This window comes from Delphinus delphis, chromosome 11, assembly GCF_949987515.2.
Source record: "Delphinus delphis chromosome 11, mDelDel1.2, whole genome shotgun sequence".
NCBI lineage: Eukaryota > Metazoa > Chordata > Mammalia > Artiodactyla > Delphinidae > Delphinus > Delphinus delphis.
This window is the reverse complement of record NC_082693.1, coordinates 49,237,008-49,264,829: the sequence shown is the minus strand read 5'-3', so window position 1 is coordinate 49,264,829 and position 27,822 is coordinate 49,237,008. Positions and strand designations below refer to the sequence as shown.

The 27,822-nt window shown below is 37.9% G+C and overlaps 1 protein-coding gene and 1 long non-coding RNA gene across 5 annotated transcripts in view; both read right to left on the bottom strand.

The window, feature by feature from the left end:
• LOC138414205 (uncharacterized) overlaps positions 1-2,816 on the bottom strand; it is a 70,357-nt gene extending 67,541 nt beyond the window's left edge. For both annotated transcript variants that reach the window (XR_011246657.1, XR_011246656.1), the window contains exon 1: positions 2,482-2,816. This is a non-coding gene — a long non-coding RNA (uncharacterized lncRNA). The remainder of the gene's footprint in view (positions 1-2,481) is intronic.
• A 6,575-nt stretch (positions 2,817-9,391) lies between these two features.
• MON2 (MON2 homolog, regulator of endosome-to-Golgi trafficking) overlaps positions 9,392-27,822 on the bottom strand; it is a 122,255-nt gene continuing 103,824 nt past the window's right edge. For 2 of the 3 annotated variants that reach the window (XM_060025142.1, XM_060025144.2), the window contains exons 34-35: positions 26,961-27,043; positions 9,392-12,474 (exon numbers count right to left, since the gene is read on the bottom strand). In XM_060025142.1, the coding sequence (XP_059881125.1) occupies positions 12,311-12,474; positions 26,961-27,043 (247 nt within the window). In that variant the 3' untranslated portion in view covers positions 9,392-12,310. The remainder of the gene's footprint in view (positions 12,475-26,960; positions 27,044-27,822) is intronic. The other variant, XM_060025143.1, reaches the window with a different exon arrangement.

The following is a 27,822-nucleotide window of genomic DNA, read 5'->3' as shown; positions in this document are numbered from 1 at the left end:
TTGAGCAAGGTTCTCTCTCAAAGCTAAACCAAACCAAACCAAGGCATACTTATTAGATAACTTTTGAATTATGAAAGCATCAAACTCCTCCTGAAGGGGACAAAAAGGATTCGGTTGGCTTTAGTTTTTTCTCCTTATATGTGCCTTTTTCTTAGTAAAGAATTGCCTTAGTTTTTTTCAATTATGCATCAAAAATTAAACCGCAGAATGTTTGTGATTACCTCACAAAGCTAATTATTCTGCACAAATCAAAACCGGATCAGTTTTCTAAGAAAAGTACTAAAATTTACCACCAATTTCTCTCAGTGAAATTAAAATTTTAGAAATACAATCATCTTTTCCACCCAGACTTCAGGGTATTTGAAATACCGAGTAATTTCATTAGTTTTCCAAACTACATTTTTTTAATAAAAATTGGATCTTCCTGCTTGGCGTAGTGGTCCCTCACAAATCAAAATGGGCAATCTTAGATTTTAAACTCAAAGTATCCAGAAACCACACTTCTAGCTCCTACCTAGATCCTTTTCTCCCACACTGAAATGCAATGATATAAATGATTACAACATGAGAATCAAAAGCCAAAAAATCCCACCACACCGGCAGAATTTGAGCCCCCAAAGTTAAACTAAAAAGAAAGAAAAGAAAAAGCACAGCACACTGTAAAGAGAATTTATTTGCCTCATACATTAAAAAATCTCAATAGTGCATTTAACTATAAATTCAATCTTCTTATTCAAAGAGTTGCAAAGTTTAAACAGAAACTTTTAATTGCTTTGGGTTTACACATTTTAAAAACTCTTAGATTTACCGAGAGAACATATTAAAAAAAAAAAAACAGATTTGAACTGTTAAGGCATAAACTTTATAATTAATGGGTCTACTATTCCGCCCCTAATGCCAGTTCTGCACAAGATACCTCACACCACTCCGACCCACAGATAAAGAATGAAGTAAAATAGGTACAAACTAAATCTTGCATCAACTACTGAAAGAAGCGGTAAAATTATTTAGGGTGGAAAAGTTATGTGTCAATCTCTCTCACAATTGCATTCCTTCCTTTTCGAGCAAACACCGAATCCAAAGACTTAGGTCTTCCCCAGCTTTACAAAAGTCCCCGTCCACCCCTCTCCCCGCAGTCCCTTCCTCCCTCCGGGAAAATGTACAACTAACGGTTTCCGTGGTGGCCGGCCCTGCCGGGGCTCGGCGGGCTGCCCCCGCGCCCCGGAAAACAAAGGGGATTCCCAGCCATTGTCCTCCGCGGCGCTGAGCATCACCAGCACTAGCAAGGCAGTAGCTTGCGCAGTTATCTCCACAGCGGGCAATGTCACAACCCGACCAACAGCACAAACTACTACCTCAGCCAGGGCCATGGTGTCAGGGAGGCACCGGACCACGCTGAGGCGAGCGAAGCGACTCCGGCGCTCCTTCGTCCATCCTCAGCCGCCGACGTCGGCCCGGCGCCCCTGCCCTTCCCCGCCGCGCCCGCAAGACCCCGCCCAGCGCCGAGCCGCTCGGCCGCACCAGGCGTGCCCCGGGAGCTCCGGGCATCACAGCGGCGCCGGCGCCCGGGGGAGGCCGGGCCGGCGTCCTCTACGGAACCGACAGCTCTGGAAAGAGAAAAGGTGCGGAGGGGTCCTAGCGGAGGCACCCGCTCCCTCCGCCGCCCCGAGGGGACGCCGTCCCCCGGGCCACTCGAAAGCATGAAATGGGCGGCAAAAGCACAGCAGACGCCTACGGGACCTGGACGGTCCCCGAGAGGCAGCAAGCAGCGCTCCCGCGCTTCGCCCGTCGCGCTCCCGCCACGTCTCCGGGCTGTGCCGCCCGCTCCCCTCCCTGCGGTGGGGGCTGGGCGGCGGCTGGGCCCCCACCGTTGCCGCGCTCCCTACACCCGCGCGAGGCCGGCTCTCCGCCCGGGAGAACGCCGGAGCGCTTCCCGCAGAGGCAACACCGACTCCGGCGCCGCAACCAGAAACCACGGCACAGCCCAGAAGTCCCCAGGCCACCGGCTCCCCAGCACCCTTCGGGGAAATCTCGTGCACCTCTGCAGGAGGCGAGAATAAAACAAACAAAAACCCCGTAAAACTGAAACCGGGCCGGGCGGCGGCATGGGTGGCAGTGGCAGCGGCAGCAGCCGGCGAGCGCGGACACACGCCCCGTCTCGCGCTCCGCTGCTCCAGTGAGTCCGGACGAACCATAGAGATCACTTAAGGAGGCTCGCGCGCTACTCCCACCACGTGACCGCCCCGCCAGGCCGCCCCCCGCGCCGCCATCTTACATCCGGGACCGAGGCGGCGTCCCTTTTCCCCGACTTGGCAAAACTTCGACGTGTCACTAGAAATCAGCCCCCAAAGGGGGGGACCCCGATTCCACGTCACCAAAGTGCTGAGGCCGTGGGCCATTCCCCCCAATCCGCTTTACGGGGCAAAGAGGAGCCCCTAACTTCTCTCAGTCTTTGCCCGCAAAGAAAATGGCGGCACTTACCGCCGTCTAAGTGGACACGTTGTCTTCTGGCCGGGGTTTAAAGTTTCTGGCACCTCCTTTCGCATCCGGCAAGGACACCGCCACATGCGCTCCACCCCGCGGCGTGGCCGCCGTGCTACATTACGCAGAAAACCGGCGGGAAAGCTGCTGCGCGGCTTACTTTAACGCGCAGGCTCCTGGGACTTGTGGGTGGTTTCTTTTCTTTTTTTTTTTTTTTAAAGGCCAAGTTTGGGAAAAGGCCGACTGCCGTAAGCCCCATCTGCTTCGGGGCCAGGCAAGTTACTTTTTGTCTCCCATTTTGAGACTTTCTGTGAAGTTAACAAATCATTGTGAAGAAAAAGTAAACAGGGGTTGCCAGTTAAGATACGGAGCGTCTAGTTAAATTCAAATTTCAGATAAACGAATAGTTTTTTAGTATATGTATGTCCCATACACACACAAAAAATTGTTTATTTGAACTTCAAATTTAACTGGCGTCCTATATTTTTATCTGCTAAATCTGGCAATACTGTTAGTCATCACGCTCCTGAAAATCCAGACCACATAACAAAAGTAAGGAATGGAGGAACTGAAGAGTGTGTTCAGATTTGGAACTGACTCTGCGTGGAGACTTTGATCCCTTCACGAAGGCCAGAGAGCTGAGGTCCAGACTCCAAACTACGCACAAGGGACATCCATATGCTTTTTGGACAAGTACGTTTTCTATTCCTTTAAAACAGCACAATCTAATTTTGATAACATCCTCTCAGCCAAAGAATTTCATGCAAATTAAAGATTACGTAACACTGGGTTTTCATTTCTATTCTATATAGTATTGGTGATGGGACACAATTTCTTGAACAAATTTTCAAATTAAAAGGCATCCTGCCTGACATGTTTCAAAACAAAATTTGTAATATGCAAATTAAGAAAATAAAATATACTTGGTTTATTTGGGCTTTTTTGGCTGTGCCACTTGGCTTGTGGGATCTTAGTTCCCTGCCTGACCAGGGATAGAACCCAGGCCCTTGGCCGTGAAAATACAGAGTGTAACCACTGGACCATCAGGGAATTCATTAAAATATACTTGGGGGGCTTCCCTGGTGGCGCAGTGGTTGAGAGTCCACCTGCCGATGCTGGGGACACGGGTTTGTGCCCCGGTCCGGGAAGATCCCACGTGCCGCGGAGCGGCTGGGCCCGTGAGCCTGTGCTCTGCAGCGGGAGAGGCCACAACAGTGAGAGGCCCACGTACAGCAAAAATAAATAAATAAAAATAAAATATACTTGGGTATGCCCACAAACTGACCGATCTCAATGTCATGCTTGTACGCATTTTAAAGCAACTGCTAAAGGCAGTTTGCCTGCGATGTCCAATCTGAACTACTTCCAATTAACAATATGTATTTTTGTATATATTGAACATACTTGCAATTAAGTGCCTTACTTGACAAAATTGACTGCATCACAGTGATGTTTACCACAAAGTCTGTAGAAACTTCACTAATAGTTTATGATTCACACCACCTTGTTCCCATAAGCAATGATTGGGTTGCCATGGCCGTCATCCCCCACTGCTCATTCACTGTACACTGGACCACATTATCCTCCACCATAGCAAATGTCATTTGTCATAATGGTCCAGATATTCAAATGGTCATCAAACAGTTATTTGGTCTACAGTATACAGATACATTAGAGCAATAAAATTTCCAAATAAATTTAGTCATTACACTAATTGTATCAGATTCCTTTCCACAATTAACCTGTTTTTGACAGTGTTGACACCAATGTACTCATCATCCAGACACAATGTGCTGTTATCAACTCTTTCTTTTCCTCCACCCATAATATCCAGAATCTAATCATCCTTTCCTTTCCTAATGTGAGCATGCTCACCTTATCAATCCTTCACCATGACCTCACAGCAGAAAAATTGCAACAGCTGTAGCCTACCTTAGCTCTCCCTACTCTATACTCCTTCCACTTTATCCTGCTTATAACTGCAAGTTTATCTTCCTTAGTTTCATAATATACTCCTAAAAATAATCACTCCAAACTCCTGCCACCTCAAATCTAAATTACTCTGCTTGGCTTTCAAGGAATTTCATGAACGGGCCTCAATCCTTTACCATCAACCTTGTTTCACACAACACATCGAAATGTACTCTCTCTGTTTCCTCATATCTCAGATATATGCCTTGCTCGCATTATTTGTCTTTACCTGAAATACCCTCAAATATCCTTTGGACCCAACTAGCTATCAGCACCTGGAAGCCCCCAATGACTTCTGTCCATACAGCAAGGATACAGTTATGAATATACACAATAGTAGGTTCTCACTATGCTGTGGTTGTCCAGTAAAAGACAAAAAAACTATCTTTTTGTGAGAAGGTATGGGTTTTCTGACCATTTCTTGAATGACGTGGGCCAAAATTTTTGTTCTATGTAACATCCACCAGGTACTGTGTGCCCTGGGACAGTTCTTCACAACACTCCTTTTTAAAATCCTAATAAACAACTCTATGAGTTAAACACTACTATGAACTCTATGTTACAGATGAGGAAGCCAAATCAGATTAATTAACCCAAGGTCACACATCTAGTAAGTAACAGGGCTGAAATTTGAATCTAGGAAGTCTAGCCCCAAACTCTGGGCTCTTAACCACTAAGCTACTGGTTATAATATAACCTCTTATAACAAACTACAAATCAGTAAGATGTTTTAAACTCTCAGACCAAATAAAAACCCAATGCAGCTCTGGAGGTCCCAGTCATTAGACAAATCTTTTTTTCACAGTACTTCATAGTTATGTTCAAGTGTTTTTGTCCCAATTCCTATTCATAGAAATAGTAACTGTCTAAAAAGCATTTTCAATTTACTTCAGTAAGGCTTGGATTTTAATGAAGTGCGGATCATTTTTGTAAAACGTGAATCTAGCATGGTGTAGAAAAAACTGCTTTTGAAATAAGAGATGCTTATTCAGGGACTTCAGCTATGTGTCTCTAAGTAAGTTGCTTGACCCGCTAAACCTTGACATCCTCCTCTGTAAAATGAGTAAAATTAATACCTTTCTTGCAGGAACTGCTGTGAGAATTAAAAGGAATAATATAGGCAAAGCCCTGGCTGACACATACTAGGTCCTCCAGAAATGATGATTAAAATTAGAAGTTAGAAAAATTACTATAACTACACTTAACTTCTGTAAATACTATGGAGGAATCTTTCAGAATACATTTATTACGCAAGCCAGGTTTTCAAGAAGGAAATTTTAAAACAAATTATTTGTCTTTGAGAGGTGGAGGGATGGTCTGTCATTGCTATAGGTAGGCAGTTTCAAAATTAGCCTCACTAAATTAAAAATAAATAGGAGGGCTTCCCTGGTGGTGCAGTGGTTGAGAATCCGCCTGCCAATGCAGGGGACACGGGTTTGAGCCCTGGTGCAGGAAGATCCCACATGCCGCAGAGCAATGAAGCCTGAGCGCCACAACTGCTGAGCCTGCTCTCTAGAGCCCACAAGCCACAACTACTGAGCCCCTGTGCCACAACTACTGAAGCCTGCAGCCTAGAGCCCATGCTCTGCAGCAAGAAAAGCCACCGCAATGAGAAGCCCACGCACCGCAACAAGGAGTAGCCCCCCGCTCTCCATAACTAGAGAAAGCCCGCACACAGCAACGAAGACCCAACACAGTCAAAAATAAATAAAATAAATTTAAAAAATAAATAAATAAATAGGAGTGCTCATAAAACTAAAGAGATAATTAAGAGAGTCTAATCCAGATGAGGATTATGTTCTTTACTTGACCTAAAATTTTAAGTTATAAATCTTTCTTTCTAAACTGCTGATATTTCATAATGTCCTTCTGACTGTATATTCTTTTCTTCATTTTATATATTAATAGTTTCAACAAAGGTCTCAAAAACACATCTCCATTATTATATTTTATGAAAGTTTTTCCAAGTTCATACAAATGTTTCAATCACTTATGAAGTCTTTAAACAGAGGCAATGACATGGGATGTCACTGAAGTGTTGAACCTCGTGGGGATGAGGATGCAAACAAAGTATATGAAAGAAAAAAAATGAATAATTTATCAGATCTGAAAGTAAATTCTCAAAGTGGTTATGACTTTAAGTTATACTGAGAAAACTAGTACTGCTGCAACATAATTAAAAACCTAGAATCATGCTGAGTGGTAACTGTAAAGCAAATTAAGGATCTATGTAATCACAGCCGTATCTATGCAGTTTTTGCGAAAAATCTATCCTAGGCCACAAAGAAAATTTGGGTTTGAAGCCAAGAGACTTTCATGATTATAATACATAACTGATACATCTCAACAACATAAAAATTGCAAGGAGGAAGTGTAACAACAGCAGTATTACTTTCAAGAACTGTGTCGGGAACTAAAAAAGAATCTCACAAAATTAGATAAATATATCCAGTCTGACATAAACACCATATGGTAACTGCCTTAAGAGACAGGAGTTGTATGTTATGTGTTAAAATTATGACACAGAGGTAGTAAAAGCTGGAAAGCAAATGCAATTTGCACAGTTGGGTCTGAAGTCTAATATTTTATTTTTCTAGATAAAAAGAATAAGATTGCAATATTATAGCTTTGGAGTTTTCTCCATCTAGTAAAAGTTCATGGAAAGGAGCAGTTGGTATTATATTGCAGCAGTTTCCCACAATGGTGACATGGTTTAGCAGATCTTCCCTGGTGGCACTGTTTATTGAATGTTTAAAATAAAATTTAATATAGCCACATTTGCAGCAACTGAAAATGATCTCAAAATTCTAGAGTACAATAATTTTCTTTTTTTCTGAGGGGCTAGAATCAATCCCCCAGTGTGATTAAGAATGTTTCAACTGACCTCTGTATCATTACAAGCATCAACCATATGGATACCAAATACACCCAAGAAAGACTTGAAGATGAGTACTATAACATTCCAGGTCTTCTATCAAAGAATACTGCTTTCAACAGAAAAATAGAAACAGCTGAAATACATGGGCAATATGCTGCTTCTAAGTCCTCCTTGAAAGTAGGCACCATGCAAATATTATAAATCAACGAATATTTAGATAACATAAATAGTTCAAAGTATCTGCCTCCAAAAACAAAGACCTCCCCCCAAAAGGACAAAAAAACCAAAAACTCATGAATGAGTCTAAAGACTCCCTTTTGAGAAAAGTGGTATGATCTCTCTATTTACATAAAAGACATGATTGTTCCAAGTTTAGCTGCTGAATTCATCATATTTATAGCAATCTCATTTTGTGAGCATCCTGGCTGCCGAATCTTGTAGATTCGGAAAGATAGTAGGAGCTATAGCCACATATTACTTTAACTTGTTCAGCTATTTTGAAATGGCAGGGGGACTCCACCTTTGCAAAAAACCAACAGTGGCCAAAGTGGAAGGTATTTCCAGAGTCTCATTTAATAGAAAGGCAATTGGCAGTGGCTCTACCACTAACAGCTCTGTTTCTTCTGAACAGATATAGGTGAAATTAGAAGAAAACGTGGAAGAAAAGAGGCAGAGAATGAAAGAGAAATGAGAGGAGAAAAAGAGAAACTAGGGGAGTGTATAAGAAAGGAAATAAGGTAAACATACAATTTAAAAAAGGAGAAAAGGGGAGAAAAATATATAGTCAAAGATCTCAATTAATAGTACAGTAATAAATTTATCAAACAACTACCCCAAGAATGTCATTACCAAATCAACTCAAAATTCAAACTATTTTGTTTTCTCTAAAGAATGAGTGAGTAACTCATTATCATCTGTTTTAAAGATAAGAAAACAGAGGCTTTGAAAAGTTAACAGGCTTGAAACTAAATAAGAGGCAGAGCCTCAGCTTCTCACAGCCTCACAATTCCTCAGGATTACTAAGAGTTGTTTATATTCACAAAAGGATCACAACATGCTCCTTATTTAAAGAGAGCCAACACTGTTAGACATTCAAAATTACTAGATTTGTAAGAAATTGGTATTTATCTAAATCCTCTGAAATAGTTTTTATATAAGATAGACATTATAACTTTCTTTCCCAATCTATAAAAACTCTTCATTCAAACTGAAAGCACTACTCTACTTACCAGAGATTAAAAGCAAATTTAATTCAAGTGATTTTGAAGCATTAAAAACTGCTTTCCCATAGTATATAAATTGGTAACACACCAGGCGGTATGAACTCCTGGTTCTTCTCACAAATGGTTAAAAAAAAAAAAAAAAGCAAAATTCACTCTAATAATGTAGATAAGTACAACCCTGCAACACTAAGCATAGTAAAATGTGGTACTTTACACAAGATGAGCATATCTGCCCCAAAGGCCAAACCTGATAAATAGAAATCTAAAGAACATACTAGGCTGCTGGCAATGCTTTCATGAGACCATTTTTGTCTACATTTGTGGTAGTTTTCCAATAAAAAAAAAAAAGTAGTCAACAACATTCTCGGCCTGGACATAGATTAATTCTTCAGAGGCTTCTACATCTCCATGATTAATTTCTATAGCAATCACAGGTACTGTGAATCACAAGAACTGTGCCTTGGCTAGCCAGATGTCACATCACCTACAGCAGACTCTTGAGGATTTGGTTGCTCGTCTGAATTATTCTACATTTGAGAAGAATATATTAGTCATTATATAATAACTACACTGTCATTCATTAACACAGTGTAACAATGATAACCTCATTAATACTCTTGAGTTGACTCTTTGGCCCAATGGTTACCTAGGACTAGAGGTACCAAACTGTGATGATGAACAAAATACTCTAAGGTTACAATGAGAAAGGACAACCTAGTTATTGGCCTGCTACAGAATTAAATTAAGTGAATGTTATTCATCACAGTAAAATATATGTGCTGAATTGTTCATCTCTTCCTTCTGGTACTAAATATAATTTAAGGAATATAGCAAGAGATGAATAATAATCACACAGGGGAAAAATAGGTAAGAAACAACATAGCTGTTAATAAAATTTTAAATGAAAGCAAGTGAAAAGTGGGTCTAAGCCAGACTTTTATGCACCTAACAGGCTTCTCAGAAATCAATGTTACTCACAAAAGTATACAGTAAAACTAACAAAACTTAACACTAGTTTTTATAAAGAAATACGAAATAAGAAACTACAAAATGACCTTTTCCTTTTTGGCATTATAGGAAACTAAAAAGTAAGTTATTCAAGTTGAAAATTAGTTTGTCTCCTTTTTAGTGGAAAAAATAGCTAGAAAAGGACTTTAATCCAATTGTTGGCATATGCCAGCTGTCCTGCAATCCATATAAGACAGGTACTGTCAGGGACAAAAGGTGATTACGTGAGGCTTAAAACTCATTGTATTTATAATATGTATCCCACAGGACATTATTACTACTGTTTCAAGGACCAGTCATACTCTCAAATGTGCTATAAAATGATCTTAGCTTTGGGAGCTTCCTTTTTGAATCTTCTAGCATCTACCAATAGTAATCTCACACAGCCCAGTTCTTCTAGTAACTAAAGAAGGCAATTTATACCAACAAGACAAGGGCAATGTGTTAACCTCCCCAGGGATCAGGATATTTTAGAAAATGCAGCCTTGACTCAAGGGAATGAATTGCTAGTAGTGATTCTTGGGGGCGGCAGGAGATATTCTGGGAGGAAAACCCTGTCAAATTATACCACGAAGTGGGCAGCCCACTTTGCTTGTCACTAAGACTGGGATGATTACCATACTATATGGTATTTACAAATTCACTATATTTATGCCTTTTTTTTTCTGTAAGGCATGGTCCTAGTATTGAAAACGAATACAATGTTAGCTAAAACTACTCAGTTTATATAATATATGCTGCATACCCTTGACTCACATCTAACTTTCACTGGAGAATAATTATTCTGATTGCAATTGATCTGTTATTTCTCAAGAACAGACATATTTTTACTTCATGTAAATTCATGGCAATATTTTTAACGTGTTACTGAATTGGAACACTACCCTTCTTATTCAATTTCAACACTTTATCAGTGATATGCAGATTTTTCTAATTCCCAGTTTAACATATCCAAATACAGAAAATAAACTAAATACACAGATTGAATTTTTTTTCCCACAACTTTCTTTAAGGAAATGCTGAAGATAGAAACTAGGAAATGCCATATTTTACCTTAATTTTAGGTGAAATTATAAAATAGAAATTCATTAATTAGTGTTAAGAAAAATAACATCCCCTCGGAAAAAAAAGACCTTATCACATGTTTACAGATACTAGTGCAAATTAAATAAATACACAATTACAACAGCCTCAACATTGTATCTAATTCATTACTCAATTTTAATATCCTCTTGTAGTTTTATACTTATTCTAGAGAGGCTGAAATTTATAAATTCTATTAAAATTAAAGGCCTTCCAGAACACTAAAATAATACTAAGACCATCGTAATTTCTTACGAATAATCATTTTTAAACATCTTTGAGTCTTCACATAAATAATTATGAAAATTTAACTAAGAAAAATATAATATCATAATCCATTAAAGAAAAAATACAGTGAGCTAGGCCAGTCAGTTTTTTAAGAAATAATTAAGTTAGTGTATTCAAGAGCACTCTTCTTCTTCACTAAGATAGGAAAGTGAAACAAAATTAGCATTTTACTCCATGGCAGAAAGCTTACTGTACTTCTAAATGCTTCACATCTCTAAAAATACACTTCTCATTGTTTTAGAATACACACATATTTTATATTTGTGGGTTAGCACAGTTACTTGCTTCTTGAGAATATGTTACAAAATGAAGCACTCAAATGAACGAAACCTCACTGCAAAATTTTAGGAAATCTAAGATTATCTTGCCTGGGTCATATTTCAAAGACAGTGATCAATGTTGTTAGTCAGTGGGGGAAAAAAAAAAAGATCAGTAGAAATATAAAATAGTCTTTAAAATCCAGACAGCAAATATAAAAAGAGACAGACTTAAGTGAAATCTGGGAAAGATATTTAAAGAAATGAGGTATGATGGAGCCATAGTGCTACAATTTATCTCAATATATTAAGTTTTAATAATAACCTATACTTCAAAGTTGCAATATCAGCAAATCATAAACTATCTGCTGCTGTGTTCTCATGACCTTTCTGGTCAGATGTTTACTAGTCACTAGTAAATACATTTAAAATAAGCATTAAGCTAACTGCGTGATCATACGATAAGCATATCTGCCACTTAAGAAGGCAAATTATAAGTAAAAATGTAAGCAAACAATTTTGTATTAGTAATAAATACAGTTTCAAGCATTTAACATTATCAATATTTTAAAAATTTAAATAATAAATGCAACTATTTTATACAGAACTGTACCATTTATTATACACACAAGTATATCAGTTCCCTTTGTTTACAAAGGCTGGTTATAGACAATATGGAATGTTACAGTACCATCTTGCATAAAATTTTAGTACAATTTTGTACTAGAAAAGGGGTGCAAAAACACCAGCCTAATAAATCTGACAAAATGAAATATCTTTTCTTTCTTTTTAAAAAGTACATCATTAACACATACACCACAAACTGTACATAAGCTTACTTTTAAATCACCAACTGAAGATATGGTAGCAGGTATGCTGTAGTATTAACTATCTCTCCCATCAGTTTAATTTATTAAAGGCTTGCACTGCTACTCATTCAGGAACCTTTGTTGACATGTAAGCTTGTAATATGAATTACTTAACTCAGGTAAGTACAATTTAAAGGAGGCTAACAACAGCTGCCAAGAATTATTTGTAGTAAGAAACGTCCTTCTCACAGAAAATTCACTGAGGAGCAAACATTTTTGTATATCATTCTTCTTAAGATTTATTGTAGCTGGTCAAGATTCTCCATTTTGAACTTTGGATGCTGGTGGTTGCATGAAATCCTTAAAAGGAACTAGTGCCTCTTTAAGTGCAGAGCAGACTTCTGAAGATGAGCAGGTGATGCATTCTACTAAAGTTGGGTATAAGGCAATTACTTGTGCCCAGGTATTTCCATCAACTGTAATGCAAAAAGTATAAAACCTCAAAAAAGAGTGGATTGAAATGGCAGATTATCCAGTTAACATAAACACAATCCTTTAAACACAATGCAAAAAAAAAAATCCAAAATATGGAAATTCCTCAAGCTTGTACCTTTTCTTTCTTTAAACTTTGGAAGACTTCCTGCAATATTTAATAAGGTATGAGGGAAAAATATATGATCAGTGTGAAGAATCATCAATACCATCAAATTTGACAAAGTACATTTAAAATGATACTTCAATATGTGAAGGTCTTGGAAGCTAAAAAAACAACTCAGAATAATTCAAACCTTTGTCATTTTCAGTATAATAGCCAGAGAAGAAAGTGTACTTTTCAAGAACAATTAGAAAACAATTCAACTTTTTATGCAGTTATATGCTAAAAATATACATGTATCTTAAATAATTTTCCTAATAATGTCCTCAATATTGATTTTAACTTCAAATGACCACACATAGATCCATTCTTCTCTTACACTGTTTGCTAATCTTTAATGTATCTGACTAGGTTTAAGCTGTAGTGGGGAGGGACATTTCTGCCTTCCTCATCACTATTATGAACAGCTAGTACAGTTATATGTTATTTGGTGAATGAACAAAAGTGTTGTATTGGGCTTCCCTGGTGGCGCAGTGGTTGAGAGTCCGCCTGCCGATGCAGGGGACACGGGTTCGTGCCCCGGTCCAGGAAGATCCCACATGCCATGGAGCGGCTGGGCCCGTGAGCCGTGGCCGCTGAGCCTGCGCGTCCGGAGCCTGTGCTCCGCAGCGGGAGAGGCCACAACAGTGACAGGCCCGCGTACAGCAAAAAAAAAAAAAAAAAAAAAGTGTTGTATCACAATTACTTTGTGATTTCCTTATACTCTGAGATCACATATTACATTTCTATTTTCCTATAAGTACTGTGTGTATTGTTGAGAGTGCAATACACGATAAAACCTGATGACAGAGTTTTCTTAGAAAGTATATGTATATGGCACTTGGCAGAACGCATCTCAAATTGCTGAGGCAGTGTAGTATAAAAGAAAGAACACTATACTACGCATAACGAGCTTTGGTTCCATTTTTCACTCCAATTTACTGAGTGTCAACTAAGTGTCTAAAAACCTTTCTGAAATAAGTTAGTGCTGGGTGTCCCTGAACAAGTCAAATAATTTCTCATATCTTGACTTTCACTATAGAATAAAGAAATGAGGTTCTCAAACTAGTGTCCTTCAAGTTACTTCTTTAAAAAAACTGATGGTCAAATAAGTTTGGCAAATGTTGTACATATAATCTTCCTTTTGGGGGATTCATAATTCACACAGGTTCATAGTTAAAGAACAGGTTTAACTGTTATCCAATCCAAGGTTTCCAAAATTAATTTGATTATGGAATTTTTCCCCATTCAATATCTACTGACATCCCTCATCATTAATATTCATTCCTTAGTACATATCTTGGGAAATGCTAACCTGCTCATTTAATCTCTTCTCCACCTCAACAAGGGCTTCCTCAGAGTGGAGGTGAGAAGAAGAAAAGGGGTGTGGAGCTGATGGGTATTGGTGAGGGAGGGAATGTCAGGCCAGAGCTGCTCTGCTTTTAGCTGTTTTGTATGTTGGAAATCCACATCAGATTTCATTTGTAAAAAGAATTTTGCTGCTTAATAGCAACAACAAAAAAGAAACATTAAAAAAACAATGGCCTAAGTAGTTTTAAACAGTCTGCTCCAGCTGTTGTCTATAAAGCTTTCCACTAATCATTTAACAAAAGATTACATAGAGAGAATTCTGGGAAATGGCAAAGTAGTAAGTACCAGGAATCTGTCTGCCCACCTAGACAACAACTGAACTGGCAGAATTTGATGCAACTATCTTGGAACTCTGGAGTCTACTGAAGGCTTGCAACTTCCAGAGGAAGACCAGGATAGTATATTGCAGTTAAGTTTCGTCAATCTAAGCCCTTAGCACAGTAGCAGCTACCCATCCTCTATTCCTAGCCATGTGGTAAGCAGTTGTGCAGGTGTTCCTGGAGCAGCTTGCACGCAGCTTGTGGGAGGCCAGGGTGGGAAAACAGGACTCTATACTCCAAATATCAGGGGTCTGTGCTCTAATTGCTGATCACAGAGGTGCAAAGAGGCTTCAAGAACAAAAGAAAAAACAAATAATTCAAAAATGGGCAAAGGACTTGAATAGACATTTCTCCAAAGAAGATATACAAATGGTCGATAAAGCACATGAAAAGATGCTCAACACCATTAACCATTAGGAAAGTGCAAATCAAACAACGAGATACCACCTCATGCTTAATAGAATAGCTACTATAAAACAACAAACAAACAGAAAACAAGCGTAGGTGAGGCTGTAAAGAAAACAGAACCCTTGTTCACTGTTGGGGGGAATGTAAAATGGTATACAGCCACTGTGGGAAACAGTATGGTGATTCCTCAAAAAATAAAAAATAGAATTTACCATATGACCCAGCAATTCCACTTCTGGTATATACCCAAAAGAATTAAAAGCAGGATCTCAAAGAGATATCTGTACACACATGTTCATAGCAGCATTATTCACAACAGCTAACACCATGGAAGTAACCCAAGTGTCCACCAACGGATGAATGGATATATAGATATACACACACACAATGGAATATTATTTGGCCTCAAAAAAGAAGGAAAACTGCAACATACTAAAATATGGATGAACCTTAACAACATTAGCTAAGTGAAATAAGCCAGTCACAAAAAGGCAAATACTGTATGTTTCAACTTATATGAGGTACTTAGAGTAGTCAAGATCATAGAGAGAAAAAGTAGAATGGTGGGTTTCCCTGGTGGTGCAGTGGTTGAGAGTCTGCCTGCCGATGCAGGGGACACGGGTTCGTGCCCCGGTCAGGGAAGATCCCACATGCCACGGAGCGGCTGGGCCCGTGAGCCATGGCCGCTGAGCCTGCGCGTCTGGAGCCTGTGCTCCACAATGGGAGAGGCCACAACAGTGAGAGGCCCGAATACCGCAAAAAAAAAAAAAAAGTAGAATGGTGATTACCAGGGGCTAGGAGAAGTGGGGAATGGAGAGTTATTGTTTAACAAGTACAGAGTTTCAGTTATAAAATGAAAAGAGTTATGGACATGGCTGGTGGTGACGGTTGCCAACATTGTGAATGTATTTAATGTCACTGAAAAAATGGTTACCATAGTAAGTTTTGTTACATGTATTTTACTGCAATAAAAGAATCTGGGGAAAAAAAAAAGACTGCATAGATTGAAAGCTATCTAGATTGGCCCAGATAGTCAACTGACCAAACTTATTCTTGGTTTATTATAGGAAAATACAAAAATAAATTATTTAAGATAATACCTTAAATTCAGGGGAAGCTACTAAAATTTCTTAAATTAAAATATTTTAAAAAACTAACCATAGATCTTCATGGGCACTTTGGATTTAACTATGAAAAACAATGAAAAAGCTGTATGTATTGATATAGAAGAATCTCCATGATATTTAATGAAGTGGAAAATATGAAGAGTGTTCCGAACAGTAGGTAAAACCTGGGGCTATTATGCATATTAATTCGTGTTGAAAACTGGGGGTGTACTGGAGCACAGCTGACTTTTGAACAACACAGGTCTGAACTGTGTGGATCCGCTTATACACAGTAAATACTATAGTGCTACACAATCCCCAGCTGGCTGAATCCAAGGATGTAGAACACCGGATACAGAAGAACCATCTAACTGCTTGGAAGGTCAGCACTCCTAACTCCTGCATTGTTCAAGGGCCGACTACATATGTATTTTGTATTTACATAATAAACTTATCGAAGGATCCACAAACTAATAAAAATGGTTGACTACGGTAATGTAAGAGCTGGGCAGATACAGAACAGGGGAAAGACATGTTCCCTGTACATCTTTCAATATTTTTGAATTTCTGAACCATGTATATGTTTACTACCTATTCAAATTTTTAATTAAAGATCAAGTAATGTGATAAATAAGTCCAACAAATGCCTCCTCTCCCACTAGAAAACCCTAAAACAAATAACAAATGTTCTAAACAAATGTTGGGTGAACACTGGTTCCAAACCTTGTAGCCATCCCCTAGAATTAATTTTGGACTCACTACGAGCATGTCCAACATATTTCTGCTGGGAAGGCTTGGACTTCTCTAAGTTGTCTTCTTCTTTTCTGTTTCTTAATGAAGCTTATCATACCATTTTAATATGTTACTATATCATCATCATCATTATGGTTACATTTAATTTAAATCTTCACTTAATATGCCCAAAGGTATAATTCAAACTCAAACAATTTTTAACATTAATTTAGTTAGATCATCTATCATTACTAGGCTGCCCTACCCATGGCCCATTGACTTTGTAAAAAGCAGGTTACTAAGTTTTCCTTCCCTTTTCTTCCTTTATACAAATTCTGATTACATTCTTGACAGCTATCTAAAGATCATAAAAAAAATAAATAAAAAAGAATGCAAGTACTATGCACTGAAATACATATGCTGTATTTAATACATCTATAGCAATAACATGAAAAATAGAGAAGTTCCTGTTTATTTCTTAAGTATAACATATCTCTAAGAATCAAATTCTATCCTGTGATCTAATAAAGATTTTACTGGTCTCCAGGAAATCAATGCATGGTCTCCCTCTCTGAAAATTCAACCAGAACATTTTATTAAGATAACTCAAATTTGAACTTGATGGGATAAATTAAGGACACTGTTCCAGAATTTTTCTTAGAAATTCTACCCCTTCTTTTGGGTTGAATATACACAAGTCTACTGCCTCTTAATATCCAGTATAATACTCACGCTTTCTAGGCCAAAGTAACAGTCAGTGAATTTTGAAAACAGAAAAATATGTATTTAATTGTGTAACAACTGACAGGAACAAATATGCTGGGACTCACTTATTAGGCATTTATTAGGAACCTAATTTTTCTTGGTTATTAAAAGTAATGCTGGGCTTCCCTGGTGGCACAGTGGTTGAGAGTCTGCCTGCCAATGCAGGGGACGCGGGTTCGTGTCCCGGTCCGGGAAGATCCCACATGCCGCGGAGCAGCTGGGCCCGTGGGCCATGGCCGCTGAGCCTGCGCGTCCGGAGCCTGTGCTCCGCAAATGCTGCTTAAAGCGCCAATCTGCTAAGGTGCTTGTGCCTGAATGTAAGTAAACACACTTCCTTCTATAACAAAGTCTTATATAAAAAGTCAGCTGAACCAGTGTTCTCAGTGACACAATTGACTTATACTCTGATGCCAGCTCTTTATCTTGTCCTGGACCAGTAGCTGGTCCAAAAAAAACACACACACACACACACACACTTTGAGCAGCAGTCTTGTAAAGGATTCAAAATAGGATAAAACACGGTTCAAATAGCCTGTCAAGAAGTTTACACTTTAAGAGGCATGAGTCTGTACATGTATAACTATAATACAGAGTGCTTTAAGACAAAGGCACACATAAAAGATCTACAAGTTCACCAAAAAAATTGCTCACCTTTAAGGAATAAAAACAAGGCTTAAAAGTGGTGTGATATCTGAACAGGGTGGATATGGGCAGGAGAATGGAATGAGCAAAGGACTAGGAATATTCGGATAGACTAAGAATTTTAGTTTGGTGAGAGAGTAGGATATATGAAGTCTAGTGGGAAATAAAGCATGAACAGAATGGAGTCAGACAGTAGTACTCTTTGTATTTGGTAGGTTATGGTTAATGAAAAAGATTATTTTGTTTTGTTTTACAAGGATGGAAAAATGAATGACCAAAGCTACACTTTTGGAAAAATCATTTCTGGCATTAATGTAAGAATGGATTGGATAGAAATGAGTGACAGAAAGAGGAAACAAATGAGAAAAGGCTATAAAAATAATTCAAAGTTTCTTATATCTATATGATAAATCACTACAAATGCAGAAGCCTCCTACAACCCCAAAAAGTCAGTCATGTTCTACATTAAAACTATATAAAATATCGGGGCTTCCCTGGTGGTGCAATGGTTGAGAATCTGCCTGCTAATGCAGGGGACATGGGTTCGAGCCCTGGTCTGGGAGGATCCCACATGCCGCGGAGCAACTAGGCCCGTGAGCCACAACTACTGAGCCTGCGTGTCTGGAGCCTGTGCTCCACAACAAGAGAGGCTGTGATAGTGAGAGGCCCGTGCACCGCAATGAAGAGTAGCCCCCGCTTGCCACAACTAGAGAAAGCCCTCACACAGAAACGAAGACCCAACGCAGCAAAACTAAATAAATTAATTAATAAACTCCTACCCCCAACATCTAAAAAAAAAAATATATATATATATATATATAAAATATAAATTATCTATATTCAGACCAATTTAGTTAAAAAAAATCCAGCCAGACTGTGAGGTCAGGATCATAGCAGTGTGAAAAGCTCCCTTTGTCTCTTCCCTTCAATCTATAACGAGTAAAACATCCATAACTCAATAAAAGTATCTCTGCCCAATACACCAGGATTCCAGAGAATTCCACACATCTGTACAACTATACATAAGAGTGGATGGACTAGGAATTCCCTGGTGGTGCAGTGGTTAGGACTCCGCACTCTCAATGCCAAGGGCCTGGGTTCAATCCCTAGTCAGGGAACTAAGATCCCACAAGCAGTGTGGCCAAAAAAAAGAGTGGATGGGCTGAAACACACAGAGGAGGCAGGACCAGGGAAACAGTGGAGGTGGTGCCTGCAGTCCTAGATCCCCAGCCACAGCAGCTAAGCCTGCAGCCTCAGAAAACCTGGTAGCAGCAGGGCAGGTGATGCACATGACTCCAGCTTCTCAGCCACAGCAGTGGCTAAGGCTACAGGGAACTAGGCAACAACAGGGCCTGCAACGTTATCCCTCCAGTCATGCAGGCACATATGACTCTGGCCCTTTGGCCCATAGCAGCAGCGTCCATGAAACTGATAACCCTGGATGTGGCAAAAGCACCCAAGACCTCAGCTCCTCACCCCAACCACCCTCTGTCCCCACTGCACTGGACCCAGAAGCATGGATCCAGGAGATCCCAGACATGGTGGACACACCTGCTATCTCAGTGCCATAGGCAGCGACACCAGTAACAACAGCGACACTGGCAGCAGCAAGGTACCAGCAACCCTGAAAGCATAAGCAATGACAACAAGGGCACCAGACAACACCTCTAGCAGAGGCAGTGGAGGATGGAAAGTGCCATTTCTCAAATATAACCATAGGCAACTCAGGTAAGAGAAACCAAAAACTTGTACTATAGTGCCACCTACTGAAAAACAAAAGAAAGGCCTCTAATTACTAACCTGTTAAATTGTTAGAGTCAAGTAAAAAGAAGCCTTACTAAAGAAAAGAGGTGTGAGTTACTTCAAATATATGAGAGGAACAACTCTTCAAGCACCATGAAAAACCAGAGTAATATGGTATCACAAAAGAAAACGAAAGTTCTCCAGAAACCAAACTTAAAATTAAACAATACTGCAATCTAACTGACAGAATTCAAAATAGCTGTCCTAAAAAAATTCAACCAGCTACAAGAAAACTCAGAAAGGTAGTTCGATGAGCTTAGGAATAATATTAATGAGCAGAGGAATACATTACCAAAGAAACTGAAACTGAAAAGGAACCAAACAGAAATTCTGGAGCCAAAGAACTCAATAAATGAGATAAAGAATGCATAAGAACATATGGGAAATAGAGCAGACCATATGGAAGAGAGAATTAGCTAGCTCAAAGATAGAAATCAAGAAATCAATACAAGTAGAAGAGGAAAGAGAGCTAAGATTTTTTTAAAATGAAGGAATTCTATAAGAACTATCCAACTCTATTAGGAAAAGCAACATCAGAATAATGAGTATCCCAGGAGAAGGGGACAGAGAATTTATTTAAAGAAATAATAGCTGAAACCTTCCTAAACCTGGGGAAGGAACTGGATATACAAGTCCATGCATCTAAGAGAACAGCTAATTACCTCAATGCAAAAAGACCTTCTCCAAGACATATTAAAACTGTGAAAAATCAATGACAAAGAAAGAATTTTAAAAGCATCCAGGGAAAAAAGAATGGTAACCTATCATTAGGTAACTCATTAGGCTATCAGCAGATTTCTCATAAGAAAATCTATAGGCCAGGAGAGAATGGAATGACATACTCAAAATGTTGAAAGATTAAAAACTATCAGCCAAGCATACTCTATCCAGCAAAGTTATCCTTCAGATATGAAGGAGAAATAAAGCCTTTCCCAGACAAACAAGCTGAGGGAGTTCATCAACAAAGACCTGCAGACCTGCCTTAGAAGAAATGTTGAAAGGAGCTCTTCTACTTGAAAGAGGTAAAAGTACACAAAACATTGAATAAGGTGATAATACAGACAAAATCTTTTAAATACTTAATTATAGCATGAAGGTTAAAGGGGAAAAAGCAGTAAAAAATAACTATAACTATTTTAATTTAGTAACAAAATCACAACATAAAAAAGGATAATTTGAGACAACAAAAAACACAAAAGGGGAATAGGAAAAGGACAGAACCCGTATAGGCAAATAACATGCTATCAGCAGAAAAAGAAATATTTCATCTATGAGACATGTCATAAACATCAAGGTAAACACAAAATATAAATCTAGAGCAGAGATTCAAAACATAAAAAAGGAGAAAACTGATAAAAACATCATAAAAAACCCAACAAATGAAACTGGCAGAAACACAAGGAAAGAGAAACAATGGAGATATAGACCAACCAGAAAACAAAAGATAAAGTGGCAGTACTCAGTACTCATCCATCAATAATCACCCTAAATGTAAATGGATTGAATTCACCAATCAAAAGACATAGACTGGTTGGATGGATTAAAAAATAAGGCCCAAGTACATGCTGTCTCCAGGAGACTCATGTCAGCTCTGAAGACAAACACAGGCTCAAAATGAAGGGATGGAAGATGATACTTCAAGCACATGACAGCCAAAAGAAAGTGGATGTACCCATACTCATATCGGACAAAATACACTTCAAGCCAAAAAAGGTAACAAGAGACAAAGATGAATACTATATAATGATAAAGGGGAAAATTCATCAAGAAGACATAACAGTTAATATATATGTACCTAACAGTTAATATGTATGTACCTAACATAAAAGCACCAAAATATATAAAGCAATTATTAATACATCTAAAGGGAGAAACTGACAGCAACACAGTAATAGTAGGTGACTTTAACACCTCACTTATAGCAATGGATAGATCATTCAGACCGAAAGTCAACAAATAAACAGTGGCCTTCAATGAAACATTAGACCAGATGGGCTTGATAGATTTATAGAGAACATGCCACCCAAATGCACCAGAATACACATTCTTCTCAAGTGCACATGGAACATTATTAAGGACAGACCATATGTTGGGGTACAAGTCTCAATAAATTTAAGAAGACTGAAACCATATCAAACATCTTTTCTGATCACAAATGGTATGACACTAGAAATCAACTACAAAAAGAAAGCTGGAAAAAAATCACAAATATGTGGAAACTAAAGAAACATGCTACTGAACAACTATTGGGTCAATGAAGAAAGCAAAGGATAAATTTTAAAAACACCTGAAGACAAATGGAAACAAAAATACAACATTCCAAAATCTATGGGATGCAGCAAAAGTGGTATTTATGGGGAAGTTTATAGCAATACAGGCCTGCCTCAAGAAACAACAAAAATCTCAAAAAATCTAACCTTACACCTAAAGGAACTAGAAAAGGACAAATGAAGCCCAAAGTCAGTGGAAGAAAGGAAATAATAAACAGCAGAGCAGAAATAACTGAAATAGAGACTAAAAAGACAATAGCAAAGATCAATAAAACTAAGAGCTGCTTCTTAAAAAAGAGCAATAAAACTGAGAAACCTTTAGCTAGACTCACTGAGGAAAAAAGAGAAGGCTTAGATGAATAAAATCAAAAACAAAAGAGGAGATGGACTTCCCTGGTGGTCCAGTGGTTAAGGCTCTGTGCTTCCACTGCAGGGGGCATGAGCCTGATCCCTGGTTGGGGAACTAAGATTCCGCATACCATGCAGCATGGCCAAAAAAATTAAAAAAAAAAAAAAAAGAGAAATAACAGATACCACAAAAATAGAAAACATTATGAGAATACTATGAACAGCTATATGCCAACAAAATGGACAACGTAGATGAAATGGATAAATTCTCAGAATCATACAATCTTCCAAGACTGAATCATGAAGAAACAGGAAATCCGAATAGACTGATCACTAGCAAGGGGACTGAAACGGTAATAAAAAACCTCATAAAAAAACAAAAATCCAGGGCCAGATGGCTTCACAGGTGAATTCTACTAAACAGTCAAAGAAAATTTAATACTAATGCTTCCTAAATTCTTCCAAAAAATAGAAGGGGAGGGAATGCTTCCTAACTCATTTTACAAGGCCGCCATTACCCTGATACCAAAATCAAATAAGGACAAAAAGAAAAAAGAAAACTGCAAGCCAATATGTCTGTTGAACATAAATGCAAACACTGTCAACAAAATATTAGCAAACTGAACTCAACAATAAGTTGAAAGGATCATACACAATCATTAAGCGGGATTTATTCCAGAGATACAAATTAATTTCAACTGCAAATTAATCAACATGATACACCACATTAACAAAATGGATAAAAGCCTTATGATCAGCTCAACAGATACAGGAAAAGCATTTGACAAGATTCAATGCCTATTTTTCTAATAAAAACTCTCAATAAAATGGATATAGAGGACTGTACCTCAACAATAATAAAAGCTGTATGACAAACCCACAGCTAACATCATACACAGTGGTGAAATATTGAAAGCCATCTCTCTAAGATCAGGAAAAGGACAAGAATACCCACTCTCACCACTCTTATTCAACATGGTATTGGAAGTCCTAACCAAAGCAATTAGGCAAGAGAAAGAAATAAAAGGCATCAAAATTGGAAAGGAAGACATAAAACTATCACTATTTCTGGATGACATGATTTTATATATAGAAATCCTAAAGACTCCACCAAAAAACTGTCAGGAATAATAAATGAATATATTAAAGTTTCAGGGTATGAAATCAACATACAAAATCTGTTGCATTCTGTACACTAGCAACAAACTATCAGAAAGAGAAATCAGGAAAACAGTCTCATTTACAATCGCAGCAAAAAGAATAAAATACCTAGGAACAAATTTAACCAAGGAGGTGAAAGAACCTGTACACTGAAAACTATAAGACACTGGTGAAAGAAACTGAAGAAGATGCAAAGGAATAGAAAGATATTCCATACTCATGGACTGGAAGAATTAACATTGTTAAAATGTCCATATTACCTAAAGCAATCTACAGAGTCAATGTAATCCCTATCAAAATCCCAATGATATTTTTCACAGAAATAGAACAAAAAAATCCTAAAATTTATATGGAACCACAAAAGACCCTGAAGAGCAAAGCAATCCTGAGAAAAAAAGAACAAAGCTGTAGGTATCACACTCCCTGTTTTCAAATTATACTACAAAACTGTAGCAATCAAAACATCCTGGTATTGCCAGCAAAACAGACACACAGATCAATGGAATTCAGTTGAGAGCCTAGAAATAAACCCACACATATATGGAAAATTAATTTACATCAAAAGAACAAAGAACATACAGTGGAGAAAAGACAGTGTCTTCAATAAGAGGCGTTGGGAGAACTGGACAGCCAGACGCAAAAGAATAAAACTAGACCACTATATTACTTATCTTACACCAGACACAAAAATCAACTCAAAATGGATTAAAGACTTGAATGTAAGACCTGAAACCATAAAAATCCTAGACAAAAACATAGGCAGTACACTCATTCACACTGGTCTTAGAAATATCTTTCTGGATATATCTCCCCAGGCAAGGGTAAGAAAAGCAAAAATAAATAAATGAGAGTGTATCAAACTAAAAAGCTTCTGCACAGTAAAGGAAACTGTCAACAAAATGAAAAGATTACCTACCAAATGGAAGAAGATATTTGCAAATCATTATATCTGATAAGGGGTTAATATCCAAAATACATAAAGAACTTATACAACTCAACAACAAAAAAACAAACAACTCTATTAAAAAATGGGCAGAGGATCTGAATAGACATTTTTCCAAAAAAGACATATAGATGGGGCTTCCCTGGTGGCACAGTGGTTAAGAATCCACCTGCCAATGCAGGGGACACGGGTTCGAGCCCTGGTCTGGGAAGATTCCACAGGCTGCAGCAACTAAGCACGTGTGCCACAACTACTGAGCCTGCGTGCTGCAACTACTGAAGCCCGCGTACCGAGAGCCTGTGCTCCGCAACAAGAGAAGCCATCACAGTGGAAGCCTGTGCACCTCAACGAAGAGCAGCCCCCGCTCAACCCAACTAGAGAAAGCCTGCGTGCAGCAATGAAGACCCAATGCAGCCAAAAAATAAATAAATAAAATAAATAAATTTATTAAAAAAAAAAAAGACATACAGATGGCCATAGGCACATGAAAAGATTCTCAACATGACTAATCATTACGGAGATGCAAATCAAAACCACAATGAAATATAACCTCATGCCCATTAGAATGACTACTATTGAAAAGGCAAGAAAATAACAAATGTTAGAATGTGGGGGGGAAAGGGAATACTTATACAATGTCAGTGAAAATGTAAATTTGTGTAGCCACTATGGAAAACAGTATGGAGGTTCCTCAAAAAATTAAGACTAGAACTACCATATGATCCAGCAATTACACTTCTGGGCATTTATCTGAAGAATATGAAAATCCTAATCTGAAAAGATACATGCATCCCATGGTCATCATAGCATTATTTACAATAGCCAAGAAATGGAAACATCAATGGATTAATGGCTAAAGACAATGCTCTATACACACACACACACACACATATATACATATATATACAATGGGATACTACTACTCAGCCATAAAAAAGAAGGAAATCTTGCCATTTGCAACAGCATGATGGAACTTGAGGGTATTATGCTAAGCAAAATAAGTCAGATGGAGAAAGACAAATACTGTATGATTTCACCCATATGTGGAATATTTTTTAAAAAAAATAATAAACAAACCAAACCAAATAAAAACAAACACATAGATACAGAGAACAGAGTAGTGGTTACCAGAAGGGAAGGGAGATGGGGGAGGGTGAAATGGATAAAGGGGGACACCTGTATGGTGATGGATAAAAACTAAACTTTTGGTGGTGAGCACAGTAGTGTAGTATATACACAAGTAAAAATATAATGTTGTACACATGAAACATATAATGTTATAAACCAATCGTACTCGATAAATAAAATAATAATAAACCACAAGGAGGTATCACTTCAAACCTGTTTGAATGGTGCCATCAAAAAAAGAAGAAACATTAAGTGTTAGCAAGGATGTGGAGAAAAGGGAAGCCTTGTGCCCTGTGCATGGGAATGTAATTTAGTACAACCACCATGAAAAACTGTATAGCGTTTCCTCAAAAAATTAAAAATAGAACTACGATATGATCCAGCAACTCCACTTCTAGGCATATGTCCAAAGAAAAAGGAAACAGGATCTCAAAGAGATAACCGCACTCCCAATGTTCATTGTAGCATTACTCACAATAGCCAAGACATAGAAACAACCTAAGTGTCCATTAATGGATGAATGGATAATGATGTGCTACATGTGTATATGTATATTTATATGTATTTGTAAACACACATATACACACACACACAACAAAATATTATTCACCCGTGAGAAAGAGGAAAATCCTGCCTTTTGAGACAATGGGATAGACCTGAGGGCATTATGTTAAGTGAAATGTCACATAGAGAAAGACAAATACTATATTATGATATTGCTTATATGTGGAATCTAAAAAAGCTGAACTCCTAGAAACAGAGGGTAGAATGGTGGTTGCCAATTCTGGGAGGGTCAGGGAAATGGGTAGATGTTGGTCAAAGGGTACAAACTTCCAGGTATAAGATGAATAAATTCCAGGGATTTAGTATACAGCATGGTGATTACAGTTAATAATACTGTGTTATATACTTGCAAGTTGCTAAGAGAGTAGATCTTAAAATGTTCTCAGCACAGACAAGGAATGGTAATTGTGTGACATGATGGAGGTGTTAGCTAACACTTCCATGGTAAACATATTGCAATATAAAAAGGTATCAAATCAACAAGTTGTATACCTTCAACTTATACACGGTTGTATGTCAACCACATCTCAAAGCTGGGGGGAAAAAAGTCAGGAAAATTTGCTTAAAATAAAGAAAACATTACAAAGTAATTTTACTTAATTGATATCCTAATGGACTTGCTGCTTTGTTGTCATAAGGTCTGGAGAAAAATGTCTTATAGCTGTTATGCTCCTAAAACTCAGTTAACTTAATAGTAGTATAAAAATACAATACAAATAGAACATAAATGTTATAAATTTAGAATAACTGAGTTTCCAAGCACTTACCATTCTCAGGCTGAGTTTTCTTAAGTGAATCAATGAGAGTACTGACTGCTTTTAAGACAAATATGATTTCTGTTACTTGTTGCCTAAAAAAAAGATGGGAAATTATTTCCATCAAGATTTCAAGATATGCCATGTGTGTTTTGTACTAAGTTATACAAATAGACATACTCTGGAAAACATTAAACACAAAACAATGCAAAGTTAATATTAGTTTTAAATTCTTATAAAAGAAAATCATTTCATTAACATGTACTTCAGTGTGCAATTAAGATTTATAGTTATTCTAAGTTATCAACATTAAAATGGGGGAGGCAATCTACTCAAGCAAATCTAAATTTATTAGTAAGGTATTTCATAGAACTACTTCAAATTAAAACACTGTACAAGATGTGCTTTTAAAACTTCTACAGCAGTTTTTCTTTTTTTTTTTTTTAACTTATTAGTACTAAAAGAGATTTGCCAAAGCTTAAAGGGAAATAAAGATCACTATTACCCCCTTCACATATTTTATCATGCTGTGAAAAGTATCTTTAAAATCACAATAGTACTTATTTAACTTTCTAAAACAACAAATAAGAAATATGCTCAAAATCAACCCCAAGGTGACACTGTTTGGAGACATTAGCAATGAAGAATAAACTTGGAGTAAAGGACCAACAAGAGTAGTTTGATTTCTTTCTTTATCCTTGCAGAAATATATCTCTTCTGCTCTATAGTCCTCCCCCACACCCTACTCCTGGTATGAATCTGTGTTATCACTCAACAGATAAGATTTTCCTAATACTATGACAGGGTACTATTTCAAGCCTCCCTTTGTTAAGTATACAAATATTTTATTGTGTTGCAGTGTAGCTTTTTAGAA